At 43.7% G+C, this 25170-nt stretch overlaps 2 protein-coding genes and 1 long non-coding RNA gene across 6 annotated transcripts in view; 1 reads left to right on the forward strand and 2 right to left on the reverse strand.

Annotated features, from left to right (window-relative positions):
• The window catches only part of ATP6V1A (ATPase H+ transporting V1 subunit A), a 28607-nt gene extending 25645 nt beyond the window's left edge, over nt 1–2962 (reverse strand). Inside the window, exon 1 of one of the 3 annotated variants that reach the window (NM_001389289.2) lies at nt 2889–2962. The gene's annotated coding sequence lies outside the window, so the exon portion shown is untranslated. Of the gene's footprint in view, nt 1–2508; nt 2689–2812 lie in introns of those variants that run through there. The other 2 variants (NM_001389290.2, XM_040654720.2) reach the window with 2 other exon arrangements.
• Nucleotides 2963–3080: 118 nt separating this feature from the next.
• Nucleotides 3081–24014, forward strand: NAA50 (N(alpha)-acetyltransferase 50, NatE catalytic subunit). Of its 2 annotated transcripts, none has more exons than XM_046939768.1 (5): nt 3081–3285; nt 15476–15609; nt 16003–16122; nt 17706–17772; nt 20105–24014. In XM_046939768.1, the coding sequence occupies exons 1-5, from the start codon at nt 3278–3280 to the stop codon at nt 20283–20285; spliced, it is 510 nt and encodes a 169-aa protein (XP_046795724.1). In that variant the 5' UTR covers nt 3081–3277; the 3' UTR covers nt 20286–24014. The 2 variants fall into 2 exon arrangements, with proteins under 2 accessions (XP_046795724.1, NP_001384173.1); NM_001397244.1 differs by having other exon boundaries at nt 3088–3285; nt 15473–15609; nt 20105–23220.
• LOC107054727 lies at nt 3927–24956 on the reverse strand. The gene is made up of 4 exons (XR_001469286.4): nt 24733–24956; nt 24016–24230; nt 10034–14249; nt 3927–6609 (listed from the first exon to the last, which is right to left on the reverse strand). It is a non-coding gene; the product is annotated as an uncharacterized LOC107054727 (long non-coding RNA).
• Between the last annotated feature and the right edge of the window lie 214 nt (nt 24957–25170).

Consider the following 25170-nt stretch of genomic DNA (forward strand, 5'->3'; position numbering starts at 1 on the left):
GATACATAAACTTGACAGAAACAAGACATAAATGTATAGATTCTATAAGGTAACCAAACCAAAAACACCTGATGCAGGTTGTAGGATTACTGCCATGAGGTACAGCCAAATCCGTGAACTTAATATAAGCTCAGCTTCCCATTTTCAAAAGGAGGGGAACAACTTAAACACTTTTTCAGAGCATAAAAGTTGCACTCATGGCATCCAGAGGATCCAAATTAAGCCAGTTCTGCACACTGGATCTACAGGCAACCACCTACTGCAAAACTAGCTTAGCCTCTGTACAAACAGAACAAGTTGAATCATTCAGCTTCGTGTGTTGGATTAGATCCCCATTTCTCTCTGTCCTGTTGGAAGGCTGAAGAAGTCACATGCCTGAGGACAGTGAGTAATAGTGAACAAGCATGATATTCCAGCTGAGAACATCATCATCTGCTGTCTTTGATAGCGTTCCATCCTAAAAAATCATGTGGATGACATTCTCAGTGTTTCCTACACTATTCTTTGTGTTAGTATTTTAAGTGGCAGGGAAAGAAAATCCATTTCATAGAATCACAGAATGGCCTGGGTTGAAAAGGACCACAATGACCATCGAGTTTCAACCCCCCTGCTATGTGCAGGGTCACCAACCACCAGACCGGGCTGCTCAGAGCCACATCCAGCCTATTTCAGTTCTTTGTGGTAACTGCTAGGTAAGTGCTAACACTTTTCCAGGCAATGTAGTTAAAAACAAATAAATAATAAAGGGTAACTATTACTGACAAGCAACAGCGTCAAACACTTTCTTTTTTTGTTAACACCAAAGTAATCAAACAGATCAACTAGGCTATCCTGTAACCCTTTTATACTTCTAATTACAAACACAGCTTCAGCGCAAGCAATTTAGAAATATAAGGAAAAAGAGTGGGTGAGAGTTTTGGCAACACTGGAACTCAAAGAGACAGAATCATGGTATCAGAACACAAGAGGTGAAGCACAGAGCACGTGAATACACCTTCAGGGGAATCATCTCATAATCTGCTGGTATACAGCTGCTTTGGATGACAATATGTAATACCAGTGCCCGTATGCATCTGAAAGATAAACACACAAAGCAATACTGGGAGAAAAATAAGACACGGAAGCAGACTAAAGCCTACAGGTTGTGCACGTCTGGACGAATGAGGTATGAAACATTTAAGATATATTTAGACCAAAATAAAAGCTACATTTAAGCCAACACTAAATGAAAATTAAGCTAGTACGAATTGCTCATGGGTGAGCCTTAACAGTAGCACTATCTGTAGAAAACAGACAGTGTTTTCATTTTCCATATATTTACAGGAAACTAAGATCTAGTGTTACTGTTGCAACACAAGACTTCAACCCCCATTTGAAGAGTCAGCTGATGCTGGCAGACATTTTCCAGTCTCGTCTTAATTTTCCTTCCCTATGCTCTCAAACTAACGCCAGTGTTTGTCATTAATGCCAGGCTTTGTCTCTCATTATAGAATTAATCCTAGCTTTTTCCACCATACATCCATTATACTCTAAAACCGTTTTTAAGAAGATTTGACATAACATAACATGCTGAAAAGTGGAAATAACCTGCAACACCTTCGGTCATTCAAAGACCTATTCATGCTGATCTCAATTAACATATCCTTAAGTAGAAAGCAATAAAGTGCAGATATTAAACATCAACGCCTGATTGTAAACACCTTTAAAAACCACAGCGCAGAGAAGCCAAACATTCACCTACAGCGGATCCGCAGTGTCAAAGTCAGCACAAACACAGCACCTTACAAACGGTGTTAAGGATCCGCCTTGCAGTTGTCTGACCCTGCCAGGGCCAACCTATGCTTGCCACATCCTCACTCGGGTGCCACAGGCAGGTGGGTCAATAAAGCACCCCCAGCATGCCGTCAGTGTGTTTCCCTTCACTTCCTTAAGCGGTACTCGCATTGGAAATGCTGGGATGGATCGAATAGCCTGGATAGTTGGCTGAAGTGTCACCTTACAGCGAATAAAAGCATCACCAAGCTGCTCCGTGCCGGAGGACAAACTAATTCATCCCCGTAAAAACACAGGAGAAAATCACTTTGGGCAACTGCAGTGAATGGATGGAACCTGAAACACGTATGGCTGACACGTATGCCAACGATATCACCCAGAATCCCGTCACCGAAATCCACATAAAGGCAAGAAAGGTCTTAGGGGCGACAAACTGGAACGCCTCATTTGAATTCAGGCCTCACCACAGCCTACGGGAATAGGAAACACACGGGGTTTGTCACAGCACCTTCGGCTGACACGATGTCGCTGGGGAAGCGGGAGCGCCATGCCCGTCCCAGGGCTCGGGCACGGCAAGGATCAGCTTCACCCATCCAAAACAGCGGGCAGAACAGGCGAGGAAACCGGGAAGCGGTTTGCGACACGCCACGGAGATCCCTCGCTAGGCCTCTCCCACAGAGCTCGCCCAGAAGGCTCCCCGTTGCAAAACCCGGCGATCCCTACCGGAAAACGCACCGCACGAGGAAGGAGAGCGGGAGGCGCGCTGCCGTGGCCCGGCAGCCCCGGCTGCCATCATGCCGCAGGCAGGCGGGGCGGGAGCTGAAGGTCAAGACGCAGAGGCCTCTCCTCCCGCGGAGAGATCCCATCCCGCGGGCGGACGGCGAGGGCAAAGCGCAGCGCGGCGGCGCCCGGGGGCCGCACGCACCCCTCAGTGGGGAGAGCGGCGTTCCCCTCCCCTTCCCTCCCCGCCGCGCCCGTTAATGACCGCCGGCCGGCACGAGGTGACCCCCCGGTGACCGCCCAACCCCTCACAACCTACCGAGGGGGGACGAGCGGCGGCGGGACCCCGTAAACGAGAAAAGGAAGCGATAGGTCTACGTTTGCGGCCGGCTTACCGAAGCGGCGCTCCGTTCCAGCGCCGGCGGCCGCGGATCAGCTGATGGTGACCCAGCGCGCACGCGCCGTCCCCTCGCTCCGCGCGGCGCGCCCACGTGACGTGAAGCCCCGCCCCCCTCCCCCCGCCGCGCACGCGCCGGGCGGCGCGGCGCGTGCGCGGCGGGGGCGGGGCGGGCGCGCGCCAACGGCGTGAGGTGAGGGGTCGTGAGGGCGGGCGGCGGTTGAAGGAGGAGGCGGCGGCCCATGTGGAGCGGTCCCGGGAGCAGGAGGCTGAGCCGCTCGCGCTGCCCGGCCCGAGGAGCCGGTGGAGGAGGAGGGAAAGGTCCGAATCGCGTCGCCGGGCCCTGCGCGCTGCGAGCGGGGACGCTGGGAACGGGCAGGCCGCGCCATGAAGGGGTGAGTATGGGGCCCGGCCGGGCGGTGGGTGCGGGGCCTGCCTAGGCCGCGTCGCTGGGCCGCTTCTTTACCCGGTGGGGCTGGCGCTCCGCGCTCCCGAGGAGATCGGGGAGGCCCTGGGCTGCCGGCTGCCCCTTCTAGTGCTGGTCCGGCAGGGAAAAGAGCCCTCGTGGTTCTGTGAGTCTGCCCGTCCCCGGCAGGTTTTTTTTTTTTATGTTACCGTAGCTGACGACGTCTGGGTGGTTGTAGTGTGGGTTGAAGCCTTGAAGCGATAGTTTCTACGGATGGGCGGAAGGAGTAGTGCTGCGAGGCTGTCTCTACTCCTCGGTGGCCCCAGGAGACCTGCCGGTGCCAGGTGTGGCTGGCGAGGGCACCCTGCCTGCTGCCACCGCTAGGGAGCGAGATGTGAGCACCGGGCTGGGGGCCCTCAGGTTGGGTTCGAGGCCAGGTGACCCGCGTGACCTTGTGCAGGTTGCTTTGAGGCAGTTGTCTCGGCCTCTTAGATTACCCAGTGCTCCTTGGTTCAGGGCCATCTGCATTCCACAGAATGCGGGCCTTTCCACCCCCTGCCTCGGTTTCTTCTTGTATATAAAGGAGGTTTTCTGCAGCTGTTTCTCAAAGCAGCGATAAACCAGTCGTCTTGAAACTTGTGTTACGCAAGGCTGAGTATTACTATTCCAGTTTCACAGCTTAAGGCGGGGTGAATGGAAGCTGAAGCACTTAAGCTTTTGCTAAGAAATGGTAAGGGGTTTAGCTTATTAGCAATTGGGGTGAGGTCACACAGGAAGGCTGCCTGATAACAGGTACTTAGCCATTTCGAGCAGCTCATAAGCCACTTCCTGCATTGTGAGGGGCTGACAAGTATCTGTGGGGAAGAGGTTCGCTGCTGATTACAATTAAAAATGAACCAGTTCATAGCCAATGCTAGGTAGGTGCATTAGGGTCTTGAACAATCTCTTGGAATGCTGTAGGTGAAATGGGGCGCTTAGTGAGGACAAAGTGCTAAATGGCTTGGTGTTTGCTCAGTCCTAATTTGAGGACTATTTCCTTTCACCCTCTACTGGCCCAACTGAGTGACTGAGCCGTGGAGTTTGGCTGTGCTGACTGGAGCCCTGCTGGTGGGAGCCTGAGGGTCCTGGGGCAGATTGCAGCCTGAGCTGCCTGCTCTGCTGCCATGCTCTGTCAGGTTCTGGGCCACAGCTTTGCTTGTGCTGCACAGGAGTTCTTCCAGGGAGCTTTTCTAACTTCTTTTTATTAAAACAAACAAAAAAACACCCAAAACAATACAACAGTCCTTAACTTCTTTTGCTCCCAGAGCACCAGACTTTACTTATATTTCATTGCTTTATCACCAATGTGCCGTGAGAATGGATGCCTTCAGGTTTTTGGCTGGCGTATTTCTGCTTTTCTGGTATTTCTTCATCTCTTTCAAGAGCATCGTGTGCCTGTCTTGTCAAAACACAGCACCACACAGCAACTTCTTGTGCTGGATAAAATCTTCCTATTGAATCCAGGTGTTCTCTTAAAATTCACAGAGGCAAATGAGATGATAGAATTAAAACAAAAATCCCGTTTAAATGCAGTGAGAGATTGAAAGGAGTAGATGAACGCATCAGAAGGAAAGCATCGCATTGGGTTTCTCTGGAACAAAAGCAAATTGTTTGTCATGCTACAAAGATCAGAGCGCTTTCAGAAGATAGGTCCCAAAATAGATCTAAAGCTTCAACTCTGGCATATAGAAAGTAATGTGTTGTTTGAAGGGATTGGATCTGTCTCCAGTATTTAATTCAGAACTGTGGACCAGTTCTGTTGACAAACTGACTCCATCTGAGCATCTTCTTTCTGGGAGCGCCTGTGTTGCATAGTAACACACACAACATGAAGCACAGAGAGATTTGGGAAGCACAAAGAGACATAGTATCAGCTGGAATTGTAAACCTTCTACTTTGGCAGAGGAGGAATTAAAAAAGCAACTGGCAGGTTCACTGACACTTTGATATCTCAGATGGTGAAGTTTGGGTTCTCAACGCAGTGCTTGCAGCCCTCTTCCTTAGCTCTCTGAATTCAAAGTAACACGTAATGTGTTAACAGCACTTGGATTCGTGTTTCTGTCATCAAAGTATGTTAGGTGACCTCTTTTACAGAGGACCTCTTAGTTCAGGGAAAGTGATTTTTTTTTTTTTTTGGTAATCTGCTTAAAATTGTTTTGTTTTTACTTTGATGGCTTAAACACCAGCTTCTAACTTCATAATTACCATTGTCTCCCACCTGCTTTTGTGCTGCTTGGCATTATGTTCAATCTTCCCTCATCTCCTGAATGGTTTTAGTAATTTAGAAACCCATTATGTTTCCCTTTTTTTTCCCTTAAACGTGATTTGAAAAACGAAGGTAATTCCTTGTTCTCTCAGTGAACTTCATGAATCTCTAGAGGGCCACTTTTTTTTTTTTTTTCCACTTATTGCATTCATAATTGTTGTTATTGTTAGTTCTGGAATTTGAAAATCTATTTTAGACTGTGTTTGCTTGAGGAAAAATAGCAATGGGAAGGACTCAAGTAGTGTTGTCTGTAGTAAACTGAGTCTTTGTAGAGCAGGTGTAAATAATTTCCCCTATCCTTTATTGCTTTCACAGTGGCAATGTGTTGCCAATTCACCTGTTGCTCAGTAGCTTTGAATTTTGGTTACAGATTTTCTGAATTGCACGTTGGTGGTATTATGTGGCAGCATATCTTGGCCACATGGTGAAGAATTGCTCAAAGTAGGGAGCTGGGTCGTGTGTGTGTGGTACCACTGTCTTAAAGTCATGCATAGCTTTTTTTCCTTTATATATATTCTGTATATACGTATCAGAAGACTGCCTCCAAGCCTCTGTGTGTTGCAGTTCAGCACACCTTATAGTCTCTAGCAATCCCACTCGCTGACCACAAAGCCTCCAGAGCAGCCCAATGCAGAAGGCAACTGCTGCAATGGGACATCATGGTGCTGGCTAGCACTATAGCTGGCTCTGTGGAAATGGCACCACAGCTGAAGAATGCTGAATGTAACACCAAAGTACCAATTCAGCATATTTAAATGCAATGAAGAGTTATAGGTAAGTTCTCATACCTCTAACTGCTTCGTGAAATCGTGACGCAAACCTTCCAAGGTCCTGAAGCTGTATGTGCTTCTCACAAGATCAGGGAGTATTCTTCTCTCCACTCCTTCCCAAGTTAGCATTACAGAGCTTAGGCAGATCTGTTGATTTGTTTGCCTTTACACAGCATGGCGCTAAGCTGAGCCTATATGGGAGGAAGCTCCAAGCTTATGAGAATTGCTGATTTGTCACCTGCATAGGAGGCAGGACCAAAAAAAAAAGGTGATTGAGCTTAAAATCAGTGTTTGATTCGGGAATTTCTCCTGGAAATGTCCAGGTGTGAGTTGTACTTCCCGCATTTAATTTCTTGCTTAGTAAATTTAGACTTTGCTTAGTGTGCTTACAAGTGGCTTAATCTCTTCTATATCAGTGCAGTTTACTATAGGATCTTTTAATCTAATTTATAACTTCTGCCACTTTGAGTTTAATTCAGTAACCAGCTTAAGACACACCATGCGCTAGGAAGGACTGGCAGGAAAGGAAAACAACAAGATTGTTTTAGTTGCTTTATGAAAGCATCCTGCAGCCTAATCTTTGCTCTTGTGTGGTGTTTGACTATTCAGATACTTTTTATGGGCTTGCAAGTTTGAAATATGCTAACTTGGGCAATTCTTCTGTGAAAAATGTTATATCTTTAGTTAATCACCACATGCCATGGATTCTGCTGCTGTCTCCTGAAGACGAGTGATTATGCATCTTCCTTTTCCACTAAAATGGCAAATAATGGGTGATGAATGAGCCAGATAAATACTTTTATACAAGTGGGAATGATTCAGAGCTTGAAAAGCCTGCCCATTTGGCAAATAGTAGAATTGTTCAGACCAATAATCTGAGAAGGCACTGGACCTTTTTTTCCCAGAAGAGGAGGAGGGAAGGACAAGAGAAGTCAGATCTCTTTACTTGTTTGAGAACTGATAAAGGAGAAGTGCGTTGGTCCCTTGCATGCCTTCTTCTCTAGGTAGGGCAGGCAATTTCAGGATTACTGTCTGCTCCCTGTTAAAAGAGGATGAGGGATGAGGTGCCCCATGTGTTCTTCCTGGGAGCTCTAGACGAGCAGAAGTTTTCCAGGAAGGAGACTTGAGGTGGGGATAAGAAAGAAGTGTGCATAGAAGACTTGCTCATTATTTGAAGACTCCTGTACTTCTAGACCTGACAACGGAGAAGCAGAGCATTGAAATGGGGTAACTGTGTCTTTGTATCAAAGAAAGTGTTATTGAATTAATTCATTAAAGAAGGGAAATGAAATGAGGCTTTACAGAAAAGAGAAGCAAACCCACTTTCATAATGCTGTCACTAGGGCACTAAAACTAAGGTATTTCAGTTTTCCTGGGGGTGGAGTTACTGTGTTAGAGAAGGGAATGAGAGCAGCAGAAGAGAATGCCCTGCAGCGCAGTTAGGTCTCAATGTATCAAATGCTTCCTGAGATCATGTGACCTTCCTCTTCCCATTATTTCACAGACTCTGTTTCATTTTTGGTTCTTAGCAGGCTTGAATCTTGATTCCTGAAAAATCTTCCCATTTCCACCATCTTAACATTGTATTGTGTTCTAGACTGTATGGGAGAGACCTAGTGCAGCAACTTAGGGCTATTTCCTATACTTGGTGCTTGGAATTTCTGCAAGTAAAGATTGAGTTATGTTGAAATTTGCAGTTAAAGAATCCTTGTTTGTTTTTAATAAATAGCCCTTTAGCACAAACTTTTCAGTTGAGAACAACTCATTCTTGAAAACTGGGAAAAGGAGAGGGAGATAAAGCAACCTTCTATGCTTTGTTAGGAGCTTGCAGTGATTGTTGCCTAGAAAGTACTGAAGGTAAGCACATAAAATTGGCAGCACATCCTTGTAATATATTTATATAGTACATAATTTGAATATCTTATAAATAAACCTGGGATTAAAATGTTAAGTATGGGTGCTTGCTGTATTTGCTAATCAAATGAACACAAGCATTTGTGAGGAAAGGTGTTTCCATGACATATATAAATAGTTTGTATAAAGCAGGTGAATGCCTGTCTCCTGAAAGTCAGTTCTATACGGAGCAGTTAACTAATAGAAGTACAAGAAAGGTCTTTCAGCCATTCCGATTTGTGTAAATAAGGTACTTGGTGAGCCCAGGATCATTTCTGATTTGGATTTGAAGATGAACCTCTGTTGTCACCTGAAGATCATCAAATACTTTATGAATGTTAATTAGTGAAGATTCATGATTTCCTAGGAGGCAAATAAGGATTATAATCGTCATATCCAGGAGCACTGAGGGTATGGAAGGGGGGCTGTAATTTGTAAGCATTCCAGGAGTATTGGTTGTGGAGCCGCAAAAAATTTGGAGTTATTTCAAACTGGTGAAGTATTCCTGCTTTGACTGGAATTGTGGCTCAAAATCTGAATGGGCTCATGAGCTCAGATGGCTAATAAGGAGAAGTGGTTAGACCAGCAGTGGGGAGTTAGGATTTCTGGCAGCTCTTTATCTGCTCAATGATCGCAGGCATGTTGTTTCCTCTTTCACTGTACCTGGGACAGGCAGATGTAATACAATAGGCCTTCACCTCAAGAGGTGCTTTGAAGAAGCAGTGTTGTCAGCTACTAAGCGATGTTATGTATGGCTGCTTTTCTCTTCTAGACCAGCAGTAACTTATTTCTGTTAGTTTTGAGTTCAAATTTGTCAGCTGCCTGTGGTGATTTCTGTTCTTTGTATCCAGCTACAAAATGACATCTCTCTTAATTTTCTCAGGGAAGTTTATTTTCTGACACTTTGAAGTGATCTCACTGTCTTCCTCTTGCACTTGCATAACCAGTCAGCTGAGCCTCTTCATGATAGCATTGCTGCTGTACCTTTAGGGTTATTGTTTGGGTGGTCGGTTGGTGGTCTGTATGATGGTCTGATCTTCTAGGTTGAAGAGGAACAAATAGTCCAAATGTAAGGAAGATACCTTGACTGTAATGCACCATGTACGTTCTGTTGTAAAGGAGAGGGGGCTGGTATTGTCTGAACTGTGTTTCGTGGGATTAGATCAGGTGCCAGTGAGACCTCTTTGCATCTAGATCCCTTTGAACTGCCCATCTGGGGTGAAGTCTGTTAATTCTGTTTCCGAAACTACCTGTTGGTTTTTTTTTGTGCACATCACTGTGCTGTTTTACAATGCAGCACACAGCTGGGGATAACTTGTAGCAGCATATCAGGTGTTGTGTGAGTACCTGCTCAGCAGTAAGTCAGAGTAAAGGGGAGTGGGGCTCAGAAGCATATTAAACTTGCGCTTATCCTTCTGACTTTCTTGATGAGTAAAGCAGAGGAGATTTATAGCCAGCAGATCTTCTAGGTAATTGGAAACATACTAGTCTGCCCACAAGAACTAGACTAGCTTGTGTGCCTAGCAGGACAGCTCATCTGTTTAAAAACTAATAACAACATATATTAACAACAAAAAAAAAAACTGGAGAGCCTCTCTTGACTTTGGAACTGAATCTAAGTAAAGCCACACCCTTCAGGTCTATAGCTTTTCTAGCTCTGGTTTGGTTTTATTTTATGGGAGTGGATTATCCTGTCTAGACTCCTTCTTTGACTTGGAAGCCAAAATAGAAGCAATAAAGCAAGCTGGCCGCATAATGGGGTGACAAACCTTCTCTGAAGTCCTTTCATTTGTTCAGGCGGTCTTCTTCCCCCTGCTCCCTCTCCTGCCTCTTCCACTGTACCTCAGTGCATTTTGCAAGTTGCTGATACAGTTCAGCTAAATTTAGAGCACCAGATGCTTTAAATAAGCCTAGGCCCAGCTATCAGTTACAAAGAGATCTGTTTCAGTCAGGCACATCCCTCTGGGGAGGGACTCACACTGCTTAAAGTTGAATGAGGCTGAGATTCTTAAGAAATTTGGAATTTCCCCTTTTTCTCTAAAGTCTGCTCTAAACTGGTGTACAATGCTGGCTGTTCCTGTCACTGGATTATTTTTACTCCTGAGCTCTAACTCTGGAAATCAACTTCTTATGAGCTTCTTTATAGCAGCTCTGCTTTAGTGTGCATCGAAGAGCAAAGTAGAGCCTTAACAGCATAAGCAAATGCTGATCTCTCACATAACCCTGTTACTTCCACCGGTCTGAATTTAAGCCATTATAGGAAAAGTAACTCAACTGTGGTCAAATTGCAGCTCTGTTAGTAGGCTGCAGGTGAAGGAATGCAGTTGCAACATAATTAATTGGATTGCATTTGTTCCTGCGGAAGGTGTGCGCTTTTTGTTTTTCCTGCAAGTGCTTAAAGGAGTTTAGGCCAATGCATGCAAGAGCCAGAGTATTCACGTTGATGTTCTGGGCATGCATCCAGTTTCAGTAACTTCTCCATGGCACCTCTGTAAATTCCCATTTCCATCAGGATTTCGTGATTCACACTTTGCTCAGCTCTGATGTAGCTGGGCAACGTTGCTGTATGCCTCATGGACCAGAAACCAGTTCACCTCTGAGTGTGGTTTTTCTCAGCAACTGAGTCATATTATGTTGCTGAAACGCAAATGTAGGTTATGTCAGGAAAATACTTCCAGTAGAGATGAGAAAAAGCTTTTGCTCTTGTCCAGGGTTTGTGTTCAGAGTGCTGTCAGCAGTTTTGGTCAATTGTGTTTAAGGAGAATTAATGTGAAGGAGTGTGAAGAAGAGCTGGTGTGACAGTAGCAGGAACTAAGAGCCAGTGTTAAAGAAGGAGGCTGGGATCTTGCCTTTAGATAGAATGAAAGCTGAATGGCATGGTAGCTCTCTAAAGATAGAGGCTGTGGGTAAGGAGTATTGACTCGCATCAAGTACTGAAAGAGCATATGGTTAGAACTGGAATTAATTTGGGTGGAAATCAGAAGAATGTGTAACTATGAGAACAGTGATGGCTTGGGAACAGCCTTGCAGTGAATGTTGTCTGAGTGGCTCCAGTTGGCTGGTACTCCATCTAGGTAAGGGTACAACACTGCATGTAATGAGAGGCCTGATATGATGAGCCAGGAGTCCTAGTTCCTCCATATGAAAATGTATTACTTGCATTGGGTGACTTGGGATGTTGCATCTCCATTGAACCGGAAGCTTTGACGCCTACAATGAATACAGTTGACTGCTACCTCCTGTGTGGGATGCCAGTAAAGATTGGGTATTTCTTACAGCCTCTACTGAGCTGGAATGCACAGCTGACCCAACTGGGCTTCAGCTGATACAGTAAATTTATATTACTGTTCTGGCTGAGAAGTAACTAGAAATCCTGTCTACTTGTAACTAGCTTAAAAAAAAAAAAAAGCAATCTGATGTACTTTCTTCTAGGCACTTTGCCTTGGATTTTTTTGTGAGGCTGGGGTGGTTTTAAGTCCTTAGGTTCAAAGTGCAAAGTGTTCTACATGTGAGGTTGAGTACGAAATCATCTAGATACTGAATCATCCCTGTGCTTCTCTTGTACAGCTCTTCCAGAAGCAGTTTAACATGGGGTAGGCTGGCACTTCTGCTCAAGAAGCAGTTCTCCTTCTGGCAGTTTTTTCCCCCCTTTGTTTACAGAAGATTCTGTGTGGTAAACCCAATCAAGGGACTGATGTGGGTTAAAACTAAACTTCCCCCCTCCCCCCCCCCCCCTTTTTTTTTTTTGCCAAATTTTAATTGAGGTTGGTTTCCCACCTTTGTGCCAGCAGGTGGGTGGAAATGAGTGGCTCAGGGATAACAAGAGTGCTTCTTGCAGCAGTAGTGCCAGCTTTCCCTTGTTTCTACTTGAGGCTCCAGTGGTACTTTTGCTGTGCTGTCCTCAGGCAAAGTGAACTCTCACAGTGTCTCTCCCTTCCTCTGGGCTCATTTAGTTTGCCTCAAATGCTTTTGAGTGTAATACATGTGGTGCTGTGTAAATCGGCTCGTGCTATGCATTAAAGTAATTTATGGTTTGAATATGTAGTAATTAAACAGACATATTTAGGAAACATAAAATCAATATGCTGTAGTGGTTCTTAAATTTCTTTCATACTATCCTCCAGGATATCTTGCTGGCCCTGCTGTAATTCTCACCCTAGGAAGAAACAGCTAGTGTCAGAGCACAGGAGGTGGACAGAAGATGTAGGAGACAGCAATTAATGTAGCAAGTGGTGGTGAGAGAGCTGGGGAGCCCAGGGGCTCTGGGAAATTAGTCAAGGACACCTTTCAGCTGTGCACTACTGGAGCAGTTTCTCTGGTCTTGTAGCCTGAGAGGTGGTATCTTGTGTCCTGGTTATAAACTGCCTTATATGCTCTGCTTCTCTGCTTTTCCTGTCTGGAACCGTACTGATGAAGGCCAGTCTTCTGGCTGTGTCTTCTCAATCGTGTCATCCGTATTTATTGGAAACGTTCAACCCACTGCCTTCTAATGCCTTACTTTTCACTTCATCAAAGACTAAAATATTAGAGAGCATGTAGTACCTGATAATAGTCTGGGGATTTTTGCTGAAGTGTAAAGGAGGAATTGCTCTAACAAGTCCACCATAAGCTCATCATAAATGTACAGGCTAGCGTTACTGAACTACTGAGGCTGGAACCTACTGATTAAAAATAGAAAGGTATCACCAAGGTTAGCATACTATTAAATAATTTTGGACAAGAGGTCTCAGCTTTTGAATGACTAAATGTGAGGTTTTTCTTTCCTTATTGACCTTCTCTTCTGCTTTGCAGCTAATGTGATGTAACTGGATGGGTGAGACTTCCTCCCTTAGGTTTCCACTTGATGCAGAAAAAGAAGTCTTCTCTTCCAGTACTACTGAGGTGCTTTACTCAAGCATGACGCTCAGACACAAGTTTATCCGGGAGCCCCATGCACTGTGGTCTTATTTCTGCCCTTTGTGAGAGAAAGTAGCAGTGCTGCTGGCTGGGATGAGGAAACAACTTGTTGCCATTTGTGTGCCTGAGGAAGGCTGGCTGTGCTAGGCTGAACAGCTGCACTAAGCTGGTTGTAGAACAAGCATTACTTACCGCGCTGCCTAATAACTATCATTTAATATCATGCTTGTTTACACTGTAGTACTCCTGTGATGTGTACAGATCCTCCCTTACTAGCTCAGTACTTTATGTTGGAATATAATTTTCACAGGAACTTGTGCAAGTGGTGCTATGTGAAGAAAGGAATTTTGAGAGCAAGATTATCTACAGGTGGAAAAGATTGTGAAATTAAGGGCTGGAGGCAGTAGGAGTCATGGAAAAGGGCCACTGCAGACTATTTCAGCAGAGCATGCTGGTTTATAGCTAGAAACTTCAACAGTATGACTCATTAATGCTGCTTTCAGTAGGCCTGCATAGGTTAAAATAGGTAAGTGTAAGAATATGGAGAGAGTGGTTTCTTCTGTCATTCTTGAGATCGCTGTCAGAGAATGTGCTGTGTAGCTCTGGTGAGAGATCTCAAGGTTGCCATCCATCTGGGCAGAACTTGGGGCAAACTATGGTTGAGAAGGAAGAAGATTCAGCGTTTCAGCATGGCATGGAGAAGACAAAAAGCTGCTTGGAACAACCTGCAAGCACCGGTACTGGCATGAGATGCTCAGTACCAGGGGGATTTTTAATCTGTTTGGCAAATACATGGTGAAAGATGGATCATGGCTCTGGTGTCAGCAAAGTTCACAGTGTAAATAACATCCAGTAATTCTTTGTAGTTAAGATAATTAACTGGGACATATTAATCTGATGGAGAATTACACAGTCATCAATAATTTGTTAGTTAAGGCCAGTTGCCTCTCTAAAAGATAGGGCCCAGCTTACAAATTGTTCAGCTTCTGCATGCTCAGTAGGTGGATATGACTGTGTCATAGCAGAGCAGGGTGGTCCTTGACGTGTGAGGCTGCAATAGCTTTGTAGATCCGAAGGCTGTAGTTCTTGCTGCAAAAGAAAAGAAGAAAAGTGTGTGTGAGGGCAAGTTATGCTTTGTGAAGTAACATTACTCCATTCCTCTAGTGTTTTGACTGTTATGCAAGCTGTAGTACAATGGCTAGAAAACACTGCATATCTATTACCATCATTGATAATGGCACTAAAACTGATATGATGTGGAGTACGAATTGTTTCAGGTTTGGGTTTTGTCGTTTGTTTGTTTTCCATCCAAAGGATCTTAGAGATGGAAAGCAACTACCACACATTACTAGAAGTAATTTTGAAGCCTGGTATACGAAGGTCTCATAAAATTGCCTTTTCAAAAACGTGTTTTAATAATAATAATAATAAAAAGGCTCCAAAAGGTGTCTATAACAGTGATTAGGTATTAAAACATTGCCCTGTGTGTGTTTGGTAAAGCAGGACTGCAGATAAACCTACAACTGTGTGCATTTCTAACACAGCATGTATTGGCTTTGTTCCTGCCTGTCTTCTGATGACCATTTGAAGAAAGATTTTGATGGGCTTGTTCTTTATTTTTCATTCTTGTAGTCCTTGAGATGGTGCTTTTGACAGGAAACTGGTTTTAGAAAAGGGAAGAGCTTGGGTTATTTCTTCTGAGCGTAGTTTGCAGTATTAGTGTTTCAAGGTTGTTGTTCTGCTCTCAGTCAACAGGAAGAATGATTTCAGTGATGATCATAATTGATGCACGTATCACTTTGGCAGTGGTGTACTTGCATATTAATAGGCTTAACGTGAGTTTTCTGCTTCACACAGTATTAATGTGCTATGGACATAGATGTATGGTGGCACTTCACTCATGTCTAAGTATGAACTTCCTTCCTTTCTTAATTCTGCCACCTGTCAATACAAAGTCTTCATTTCCTTGGTCTCTCCTAGCCTCCTGTTCTTCATGTTTAAGTTTTTGTAAGCTCCTACAGAGGTTAGTATTCTTCTGAATCTGTCAATCACTCCATAAAGCAGCACATCTAATGTCAGTGTAAAGTGTGGCCTCAAACTTCTGACTGTATAGCACTGATTTATATTGTATTTTTGCAGTTAAAGCAGCCACCGATGAAAGTTAATTATGTGGGTTGAACACTGCAGTTCAAATATGTATTGAACTGATCACTAGGTGGAACAGTTCTCTAAATATAAAGTAACTCTTTTTTTTTGGTGTCCACAGAAATTTTAGGGTGTGTCAATGTTAAGCATATTTTGATTTGTTCCAGTAGCCGGATCGAGCTGGGAGATGTGACACCCCACAACATTAAACAGCTGAAGAGGCTAAACCAAGTCATCTTTCCTGTCAGCTACAACGACAAGTTCTACAAGGACGTACTGGAGGTTGGCGAACTAGCCAAATTAGGTACAAATGTTCTTGCCAGCATTGTGGGCTGTGGTGTGCCATCCTTAATGCTTCTGAGTAGCAGATCCTTCTATTTTGTTGCTTCGCATAATGACAAATAACTGCTGGAATCTTATAAAGCTGCTGTCCCAGCCTCAAGGGGTACAGCAGAAAACTTTATAGATGTGTGCTGCCAACTTACCTCCTGAAGTCATTTGCTTGTTACAGTTAAGAGTAAGTAATAAACACTGTTAGAGTACCCCTGGTAATTTGCCTTGATGTTAGTCATAACGTGTGACTTTATCTGGGTCAGGGGATTAACAGCCGGGAAGGGGCATACAGCGTTTAAACAAAGGAGTTGCATGTGCAGTTTGAGATTTATGACTGATAACGCTTTGTTTCACTCCCTGACAGCCTACTTCAATGATATTGCAGTGGGAGCAGTGTGCTGTAGGGTGGATCACTCCCAGAACCAAAAGAGGCTGTATATCATGACACTTGGATGCCTGGCACCCTACCGACGGCTAGGAATAGGTGAGGAGGTTCTTCTTTTGTGTCTTGAGTCATCAAACAAACAAGATTTTCTGGGCAGCCTTTTAAATTGCCTTGTAGAGTTTTTGCTACTTTAACCAAGATAGCTCAAGATATACTTTTAGAGCAGTAATCGCTTTGGGAAAAAAATGACTTATAACATATTCTTGCTTTCCTGTCTTTCAGATTTTTTTTTTAGAACTTTATTGTTCAGGATTTCAAATTCTTTTAATCACGTTGTTTTAATTCTGTGATGTAAACACTCAGCTTCTATAGATACGAAATTGAAGCAGAGAGATATTCTAAAATAGTTTATCTGAAGAATGGAGCCTGTATGCAGTTCACGTGGGATGGTTCACTTGGAAGGGAGCCACCTGCAAGCTCTCTTCAAGGCTAACCAGAAGTTAAAGCATGTCAGTGAGGGCATTGTCCAAATGTCTCTTAAGGCTGGCAGGCATGGGTGATGAGCCACCTCTCTAGGAAGCCTGTTCCAGTGTTTTAACACCCTCAAGGTAAAGAAATGTTTCCTAATACCCAGCCTGAACACACCACTCCCCACTATCCTGTGCGGTTTTGTGCCTATCTTATCCTGCCATCAGTTCCCAGGGGCATGGCCTGGCACCTTATTCTGTTTCCCTTCCTCAGGGAGCTGCAGAGAGCAGTGAGGTTGCCTCAGCTTCTTTCAAGGTTTTACTTTCAAGGACCTTAATATGTTTTTTATGTTGTGGAGCCCAGAAATGCATCTGTCCTTCATTGTGTTACTTCTTCATTCTTCTAAATTATATCTTTCTTTCATTTCTAATTATTGCTGGTTGGAGGTAGTACCCCTTTGCTATCCACACAGCAATGAGGTATTTCCTCTGTTGCAGATCTGTGGGCCAAGTTAATCAAAAACTCATGGTATTTGCTATTTGCTTTGGAAAGATAACTTAAAATATTTTTAATAGTTTTTTGTCACTTAAAAAAATTACCAGTACTCTCACTAGTCTAAGCCTTAATTTGACCATATTTTAACTATATTATGGATCTAGAATCTAGCATTTAGATAAGGTGATTTCTAAACATGCTTCTGAGCAACTGTTTTTCTCCAAAGAAACAAATTGAGCAGAGTTTTGTGTACAGAAGGATGGTGAAGTACTCATACGCGGTATATTATTGCCTGTTGTAGTAGCTTTTCCCCAAATGCAGCAGTAGGGGAAGAATCGTAAGGCTATTGGAGATCCTTCCATGAGAGATTGTGCAAACAAAACTGTTTTAAGTATCTTTTCTTAATAATCATAAGGGTATCTTGCTCACAGTGAAAATGTTTGCAGCACATACTTCTTACAGCTGTTTTTTTTTTGTAATTCATATTTGCTGGCTGAACTTCAATGCTTACATCTTTGATATCTTTGTCAATCTTTGTATTAAATTGACATCTTTGTATTAAATTGTCTTCTGATTTTAGAACTTAGTGCCAATGTCATCAGCGCCTGATCTGTCATTTTATCCTACTTATGATTAACTGCTCAAGAGAGCAGTTGGTGATCGAAGTACAGACTTGATTGTGCACTTCTGATTTTAAGTATTTCTTTAACTTTCGGCAGGAACTAAAATGCTGAATCATGTCTTAAACATCTGTGAGAAAGATGGCACTTTTGACAACATCTATCTGTAAGTAAGAGTTGCATCCGTACTTTTATGGAGAATGAGACGTACATGGGATCAAACAGAGGGAAATCCAAAAGTGTTTTGTAGTCTCTCAGTTGGGTTATGAGACAACTTTCCTCATAAATATTTAGCAAAAACAGCAGAAGGGAGGATGTGTTGTGTTCTGGGTTTGTTGTGTGATGCAGAGAAAACCAGCAGCTTGCTTGCTTTACTAGGGCTTGCTTAATTTTGAAATTGTTTTAGTTAAAGTGGTAATCTGTAGCAGAATTGCATTGCATGATTTGAAGAAAAAAGTGGAATTTTTTTTACCATCCAGCATTGTCCTCTAATAGGAAATACTGCAAGCCCTGCATACAGTTTTAAGTTATCTGCTGTCTGTTGTCTTTTACGACACTGACGTGTAGATTAGACACAGACATCAGCCCCGAGGTGCTTAGCAGGCAACCTATGTTTGCATTCAGTAGCAAGGCCTGACTGCTTACTCCAGTGCTTGCAGTGTGCCAGGTCACCTGTTTGTGCAGCAGCACAGTAAACTACATCAGTTATCTGACACAGCTGGGGAAAACTTCTTAGTGTTTTGCTTCTGGGGTTGGTTGGTTTCTGTCTGTTTCCAAAGTATCAGCCACATCTATGTAAGCGCTTGGCAGGATACTGACGTGTGAACAAGCACTGGGGTTGAGGACAGGGCTACTTGAAAGGGCTGTCTTAATAGTTCCCTGTAGAACAGTTTTGGCCAAAATCACTTCAGAGCCAGCTCCCTCCTTGGCCACAACTTCCTGGCTATACTGGCACAATCACAGGGTGCTATGAGGATAGTCCTACAGCATCTGTGGCTTGGATGCACTTAGGATGTGTTTCCATGGCAGCCTGAACTCTTGCCAGGACTTTGGAAGATGTGCAGTGAAGAGTGTTTTGGACACTGTTATCCCTGGAAAATGAATAACTTTCTCCTCAAGCTGAGACTTACTCTGCCAAGAAGGTGTGAATTCTTCCAAATCCACTATTGTTGTATCTTTGTGCCTGCTCTGTAAGAGGAGCAGGTATTTTACAGAGGAGTTTGGTTAAAGCTGCTTTTGGCTTGTATTCCTGCTCTCTCTCAGAGGAGATGGTAATGAATTGTCTCTCAGATGCCTTCTAACAGGCACAAAATTCCTTTTTTGATATATTTTTTTTATATAGCTGTGTGCACAGTGATAGAACTGTTCGCTGGTTTTAGTGCAATAAAATAAAACCTTTGTAATCCTTCTTGTAGCTTACCAGAGTAGGATTCTGGAATGACAGCAAATAGGTCTCACAGTTGGGCACAACACAGTTGTTGGTTATTTTAAATGGACTATTGGTTTTTGTTGCTCTGTTGCTTGTGCACCTACAAACTGAATGTGCAGATTTGGCCCCTAGTTTAATACTATTGTCTAATCTTGTTATTATTTTGAAGTTCTCTTTTAGATATTTGGTGTTTATTGGGCTTAACACTAGCATTTTTTTGTTTTGCTCTGCTGTAGCTTCTGGAGTTGCTTTGCATCTATGGTTGTGCAGCCTGGTGTTTGACAAAGCGATTCATGAGCTTGTGCATTGTCCACTGGATTTTGGGAGTGCTTAATGAATGCCTTCTGCTGAGCCAGGCTGTTTTTTCTGTAATGTAACTTATAAATACACTGGCTGCTGAAGAACTAACAGCTGTTTTGGAGGCCTTCAAATTGTGGGAATACACTTAGAGCAAGATTTGTAAAACTCAGGGGGTTGAAAGGAAAAGGGCTTTTGTAAGTCTGTAGGGCTGCTTTGTGCTGCTGTAGCTTTCCATGAGGAGAGGAGGGTGGTTAGCAAGGAGTAAAGAGTTAAAATCATATTCAGTGTCACATCAATGTCAATCATCAGTTTTGTGTTAGAGCTGTCTGAGTGATGAACGCTACACGTTGCTTTGGGTCATCTAAGAAGTGTTTCCAAAGGAAGTTTAAAAACAGTTAAAGTTTCACTTTAGAGCCTTTAACAATATATAACTTTGTTATAGATTTCCAAAAAATATCCATCACTTCCAAATGAAGAAAATTTGAAATTACTGAGCTATCAGTATTTAAGTCTCGGCTATTTGTATTCCTTAAAATAGCTTTCCTGAAGGGAATTATTTGCCATTTCTTGTGATATTTGCTACAGATTATCCAGGAACTGTGTTAGCTCAGGATAACCTGTGGGAAAACCAGAACTGTGAGTCTTGGAACTGTAGTCATCCCTCTCTAGATAGATAGTTCCTTTCTTTATCGTTTGTTCACAGCACGAATGCACAACTTTATACCATGGAGAGTTCTGATATGTCTCTCTGTCCTCCTTTCTGTCCTAGGCACGTCCAGATCAGCAATGAGTCAGCAATTGACTTCTACAGGAAGTTTGGCTTTGAGATCATTGAGACGAAGAAGAACTACTACAAGAGGATAGAGCCTGCAGATGCTCATGTGCTGCAGAAAAACCTCAAAGCCCCTTGTCTTGGCCAGAACGCAGATGTGCAAAAGACCGACAACTGAACAAAACCCCAATGAACACTTTCTTGCACTTGCTTGTCGCCAAATAAGGAAAGAGAGGCCTATTGATATTTTTTTTTAAATTACACACCTTCATTGTCATCCTCCTATTTTTTATTTTTTTTTTAATCTCGACCTCTCTCCAACAAAATGTAATGCTTCTTCCAAGGATTGTCAGATCATGTTTGGGGTTTTTTTTAAAAGGTTTTTTTTTTCTTTTGTTCTGATTGAGGTGGGAAGAGGTGTGCAAATCTCTTTAGTTTGAGGTGTGGAGGGCTTGAGCAGGTTATCCTGATGACAGGCTTCCTTCAGAGAATTCTCTGTAAGCAGAATGTAAATCTGAGGGGGAGGAAAGGAAAAGCAATATCTTGTCCTTTGACTTCTGTATTATCTTATTTTTTTTATAACCTACAGGGTACTTCTACTCCCCCAACCTTTGAATGTTATTTCAGTACTTCCCACTCTTCTTCCCAATTCCCCCCCACCTCAAGAAAGTATGTAGTTCTTCCCAATATTTTTGAGTATGGCTTTTTCCTCCATCATTTGCTGGAAGGGCAGGCTACTTTACCATACCTTTTCACTCTGCCTGGGCTGATATTTTTGAATGTTGGTTGTTTTTTTTGTTTTTGTTTTTTTAAATAATTCTCACCCAAGCTGGTGCTACATTTCTTAACTGACTGAGAGGAGGATTTAGAGTGGACTTTGTTTTTCTGTATCTCCATTTATCAGATTCTCAGCAGGTAACTGACAGAGTGAGACCTAGAGCTAATGTTGGCAGGAGCAAACCTACATTAAAAAAAAAAAAAATCCTGAGGCAAGATCCTTGCTTTAAAAATGGGTAAAATGCTGTAGGGCTCACTGAGAGTTTTATCTGTACTGTTGGAATGGGAAAAGTGATTGTGACCACCATACCCATGTTGATCATGTAAGGCAAACACCTGTCTCCAGGTAAACTTGCTACAGGTGCTAAACCTGTGGTGACAAATCTGAGATGAGTCAAGGGTTGAAGAAACCAGGCAGCAAGGCTGAGAAGGCAAACAAGAATCTGACCCCAATCACATTGCTTTGCAGGAGTCTCCTGGATTTTCTTGGGATTGGCTTCTCTTGCTGTGTTTATGTGCTTCTTCAGAAGGAGGTGGTTAAAAACAGTATGTTTTGCTCTCTAGAAGATTGTTTTCCCTTTTCCCTTCAGCCATAATAATGCAGTTCTCTGTTGAGAGGGTGATTGTGGAGTACTGGAGAAAGCAGTGTATACTAGACCAGTCTATGGGTTTGGAAAATAGGCTGAATGGCTTCTTCCTGGTACTCTAACCTCAGAAAAGCTACAGCAAACTCTAAGCTCTGCTTTGCATCCTTTAATGCTTTCTTTGCATGAATCAGTGCTCCTTTCTATGCACTGTTGCCAGCAATTCTGTGTATGCCAATACAGAAACCAGCTTAAGCTTGGATTTTTCTCCAAGCATCTGGGAAAGTGCACTGAGCTGAGACAACGCCACCCTGCCCCGTCTCCCAAGTAGGTATTGAACTTCATTCTTTTCTTGTTTTGTTTTCTTTCGAAGTATGAACCTGCATCTTGAATTCATCTGCTTTGAAAGCCTCCCAACCTATAGTGCGCATTGCAGCGCCCATCTTGTTAGCAGGTGCTGTCCGGTCATTGGAAGGTGAGTTGGGAATCAAGGATTTCAAGATGGGAGTTGTAAGAGGCAAGGGATGCTAGCCCTCATTGCACACTATGCGGTCCTTTATACCTGGAGGGGTGACTATACAAGCTGCTCCAGAATTACTACTACTTTCCCAGAGGTGTGTAGTGTTATTGGAATGCATCTTGACAGACCTATGCTGGAAAATAGCTACTCTGTTTGCTAGGTTTGCACTAATCCAGTCTTGGTGATGGGCAGGTCTCTAACAACAAAAGCCCCTCTGCATGGCCTGAGCACCTGTGTTTGCAACACTTGGTAGCAGACCCTGGCTAGGAAGCAACAGTTTCTTTGTCCAGAAGCAACCTAGTTTTGACAAAAGCTTATTTTTAGTACTGCCAGGACCTGTTTGCACTGGTTATGTTGGCAGTTCTAGTATCTGTCTTGAGGGGGGGGGAATGTATTGAAGCACAATTAGCTTGTCATATGCCAACATAGTTTCCCTGGCCATCTGTAGACCAAACCAAGAGAAGGATGTGGTGGGAGAGAGATAGTATTGTACTTGAGGATGTTCATGCAGCACAGCTGTAACTTAGACCATAGCTGCCTCTGGTGCCAAGCGAAGTGCTCTTCATTCTTCTAGAACTAAGTGGTAAGTGTTTGGGTTGGGTAGATGGGTGTGGGGATATGAATTCTTAGGATTTGCTGTTGTTGTAGGCTTCCACAAATCAGTGTGTTTTGCAGACAGTTTTCCTTCAGGTTTAAAAGTACAAGTCTGATGTCTGAACTTGGAGTAACCTTTGTTTCCGTCTCTCTTTGCTTTGGGCTGCCATCATTCTATGAATGTATCCCTGAAAACAATTCTTAGAGCTCCTATTCCACAGCAAACCTGCCTCATTGTAACTTCTGATTAAATGTGTTGTAAGAGGTGGAAGCGAGAGTGACCACACGTGTAAGACTCCTTTTTCTAGGCTATTAATCCTGGAAAACGGTTGTTGAATACAAGGTTTAATCTCGGTCTCTTAGAAAGCTGTGTTCCCTGTACATGGATGAGGGAGAGTGCAGGTCAGTAGTTCTGAACAATAAAGAGTTGTATTAGTCTATTGGCCGAGCTGGCCGTAGTAAGAGAATGCTGCGTCTTAGTACTGTTATCAGGAGTCACTGAAACTCTGAAGTATGAGCTTACTGCAGAGAACTTCAGTTACTTCATATTTTGCTGCAGCAGGACCTCTTTTTAGCTTGAAAATAACTGCTTATGAACAAGTAAACTTTTTTTGAAGTTGGGTGGGAGTTTCAATGGAGGAAAAAAAAAACACGCCAGCACTTCTGTTCTGGATGAGGACCTAGCAAGGAAAAGGTATATGCAACTAGCAGCTTTAGAGAGTTAACTGTGTATATACATATTATTCCTGAATCTCTGCAACTGGTTTTGTCGTACGTGGGTTGAGGCATTGATATCTACAGAGAGACTCCTGCTAGAGGACACCGTGGTACAGGGGAAAAAGATTCATCCAGGAGAGATATCCCTCTTTTTTGGGAGGGAGAGGGGAGAGAATTTATTTTGTGTATACAGAAACTGGCTGAGTTTACGTGATGCAGCTAATGGTTAAACTTGCCAACTAAATATGACATACTGTTACAATTGAAACAAACTTCCGTGCTATTTTGTTAACTCTTGATGGTGCCCTGTGATGTCTAGTTAAAATTTGATCTCCTAAACATCCATCGTTACATTCTTCCCCCCGTGTCGTAATCCAGGGTCAGCTGCTATGCATAAAGTCTGTGTTTCTGTAAAGTGTTTGCTGACTTGGATGTTTCTTTTGAATCTGCAACTGCTTTCTGATTAATCTGGCTAAGACCACCCCTGGTCTCTTGAGTTTAAATTTAGTTCAAGGTATGCTGTTTGCAGTTTACAATTGCATTCTCGACGTTACGAATTAAGTTGCAGGGGGAGCAAATTCTTTACCAATGAGTTGGTCCGTTATTAATCTATATCATTGCCCTTGTTGTACATCAGAAGCATGTTTTTGTTTTTCTCAAACTCTTTAGAAATACTGTTCAGAATAAACGTGCACTATTTGAGTTATGTCACTTACGACGTGTCACGTGCGTTTCTTGCAGTCCGGCTGTTTCCTTCTGAAATCAGATGGAGAATCCTCCGTGAAGACTTCACAAACAGTGAGCATTCCGAACAGGAGCTGGGAGTGAGGCTGCTGTATGACGAATGCCGCATGTGTGCGGTGGCTGACGAAAGTAGGGCTGGGTTGGCTGTGTTCCCTGAAGTCGTGAGCCCTTCTTAGAAATCCTGTGCCTTGGGGGTGAGGGAAAGCAGAGAGAGAGCAACTGTCCTGAGCTATTTTGGCACAGTCTTGAGGAAGACCAGGCGTGAGGAACTCGGTGCTTTATAGTTTAATTATAAATAATAGATGTAACCTCAGATATGGTAGAGCATTCTCAATAAGCAAACATGCTGTATCGGTAGCTTCAGCGTGTGCGCTCGTTAGGATACCGTGCAAAAGCAAAGCTCAGTAGACTCGGCTGTGGCAGCTGCTAGCAGCAGCTCAACTTCCCTGACCTCTGCTGGAGAGCCGGGGAGGCACAGCTGGAGCTGCCCTCCGTGCTGCCCGCAGCAGCAGCAGCTGCACAAGCTTGCTAACTCTTGCTGTACTTCACAAAGTTTTGTTATTATAATGCCAGGGTTCACTAATGGAGTGGTAGAACACTTCACACGGAGAACTGGGAGTTGTCTGCTCCTACCGCATATCGTGGAATCGTAGAATTTATGCATATGTGCATACATAGAATGCATTTACCTCTGTGCCAGGTGCAGTTTGTTGTTGTATCGCTCTGTGCTCGAAGGTCCAGCTGTCCTTCATTCCTATGACTTCCACCGACCTACAGAAACCTTTCACCAACCGTTGCCAACCACCAGACCAGGCTGCCCAGAGCCACATCCAGCCTGGCCTTGAATGCCTCCAGGGATGGGGCATCCACAACCTCCTTAAGCAACCTGTTCCAGTGTGCCGCTGCCGGGGGCGGGGCCTCCCGCAGGCTCCTTTCCCTTTAAGACTTTTCGCCCGCCCCCAGCCTCCCTTCTCCCTCCCTCATTGGACGGCCTTAATGCCGCTCTTCGACAGTTCCTGTTTCGGCCACCTTAACTTGTTGACGGCCCGCACGCCACTCTCAATCTCTTTGGCCGCTGATTGGAGTTCGCTCACGGTGTTTGGGGCGGCGATTGGCCTCGCGTCGTC

This window comes from Gallus gallus, chromosome 1, assembly GCF_016699485.2.
Source record: "Gallus gallus isolate bGalGal1 chromosome 1, bGalGal1.mat.broiler.GRCg7b, whole genome shotgun sequence".
Classification (NCBI taxonomy): Eukaryota; Metazoa; Chordata; class Aves; order Galliformes; family Phasianidae; genus Gallus; species Gallus gallus.

Bases quoted from the DNA above. Each gene is read 5' to 3' on its own strand.
- NAA50 (NM_001397244.1), top strand. The intron at 16,123-17,705 runs GTGAGGAGGTTC...AACTTTCGGCAG, and splicing joins CTACCGACGGCTAGGAATAG to GAACTAAAATGCTGAATCAT. The intron at 17,773-20,104 runs GTAAGTAAGAGT...TTTCTGTCCTAG, and splicing joins ACTTTTGACAACATCTATCT to GCACGTCCAGATCAGCAATG.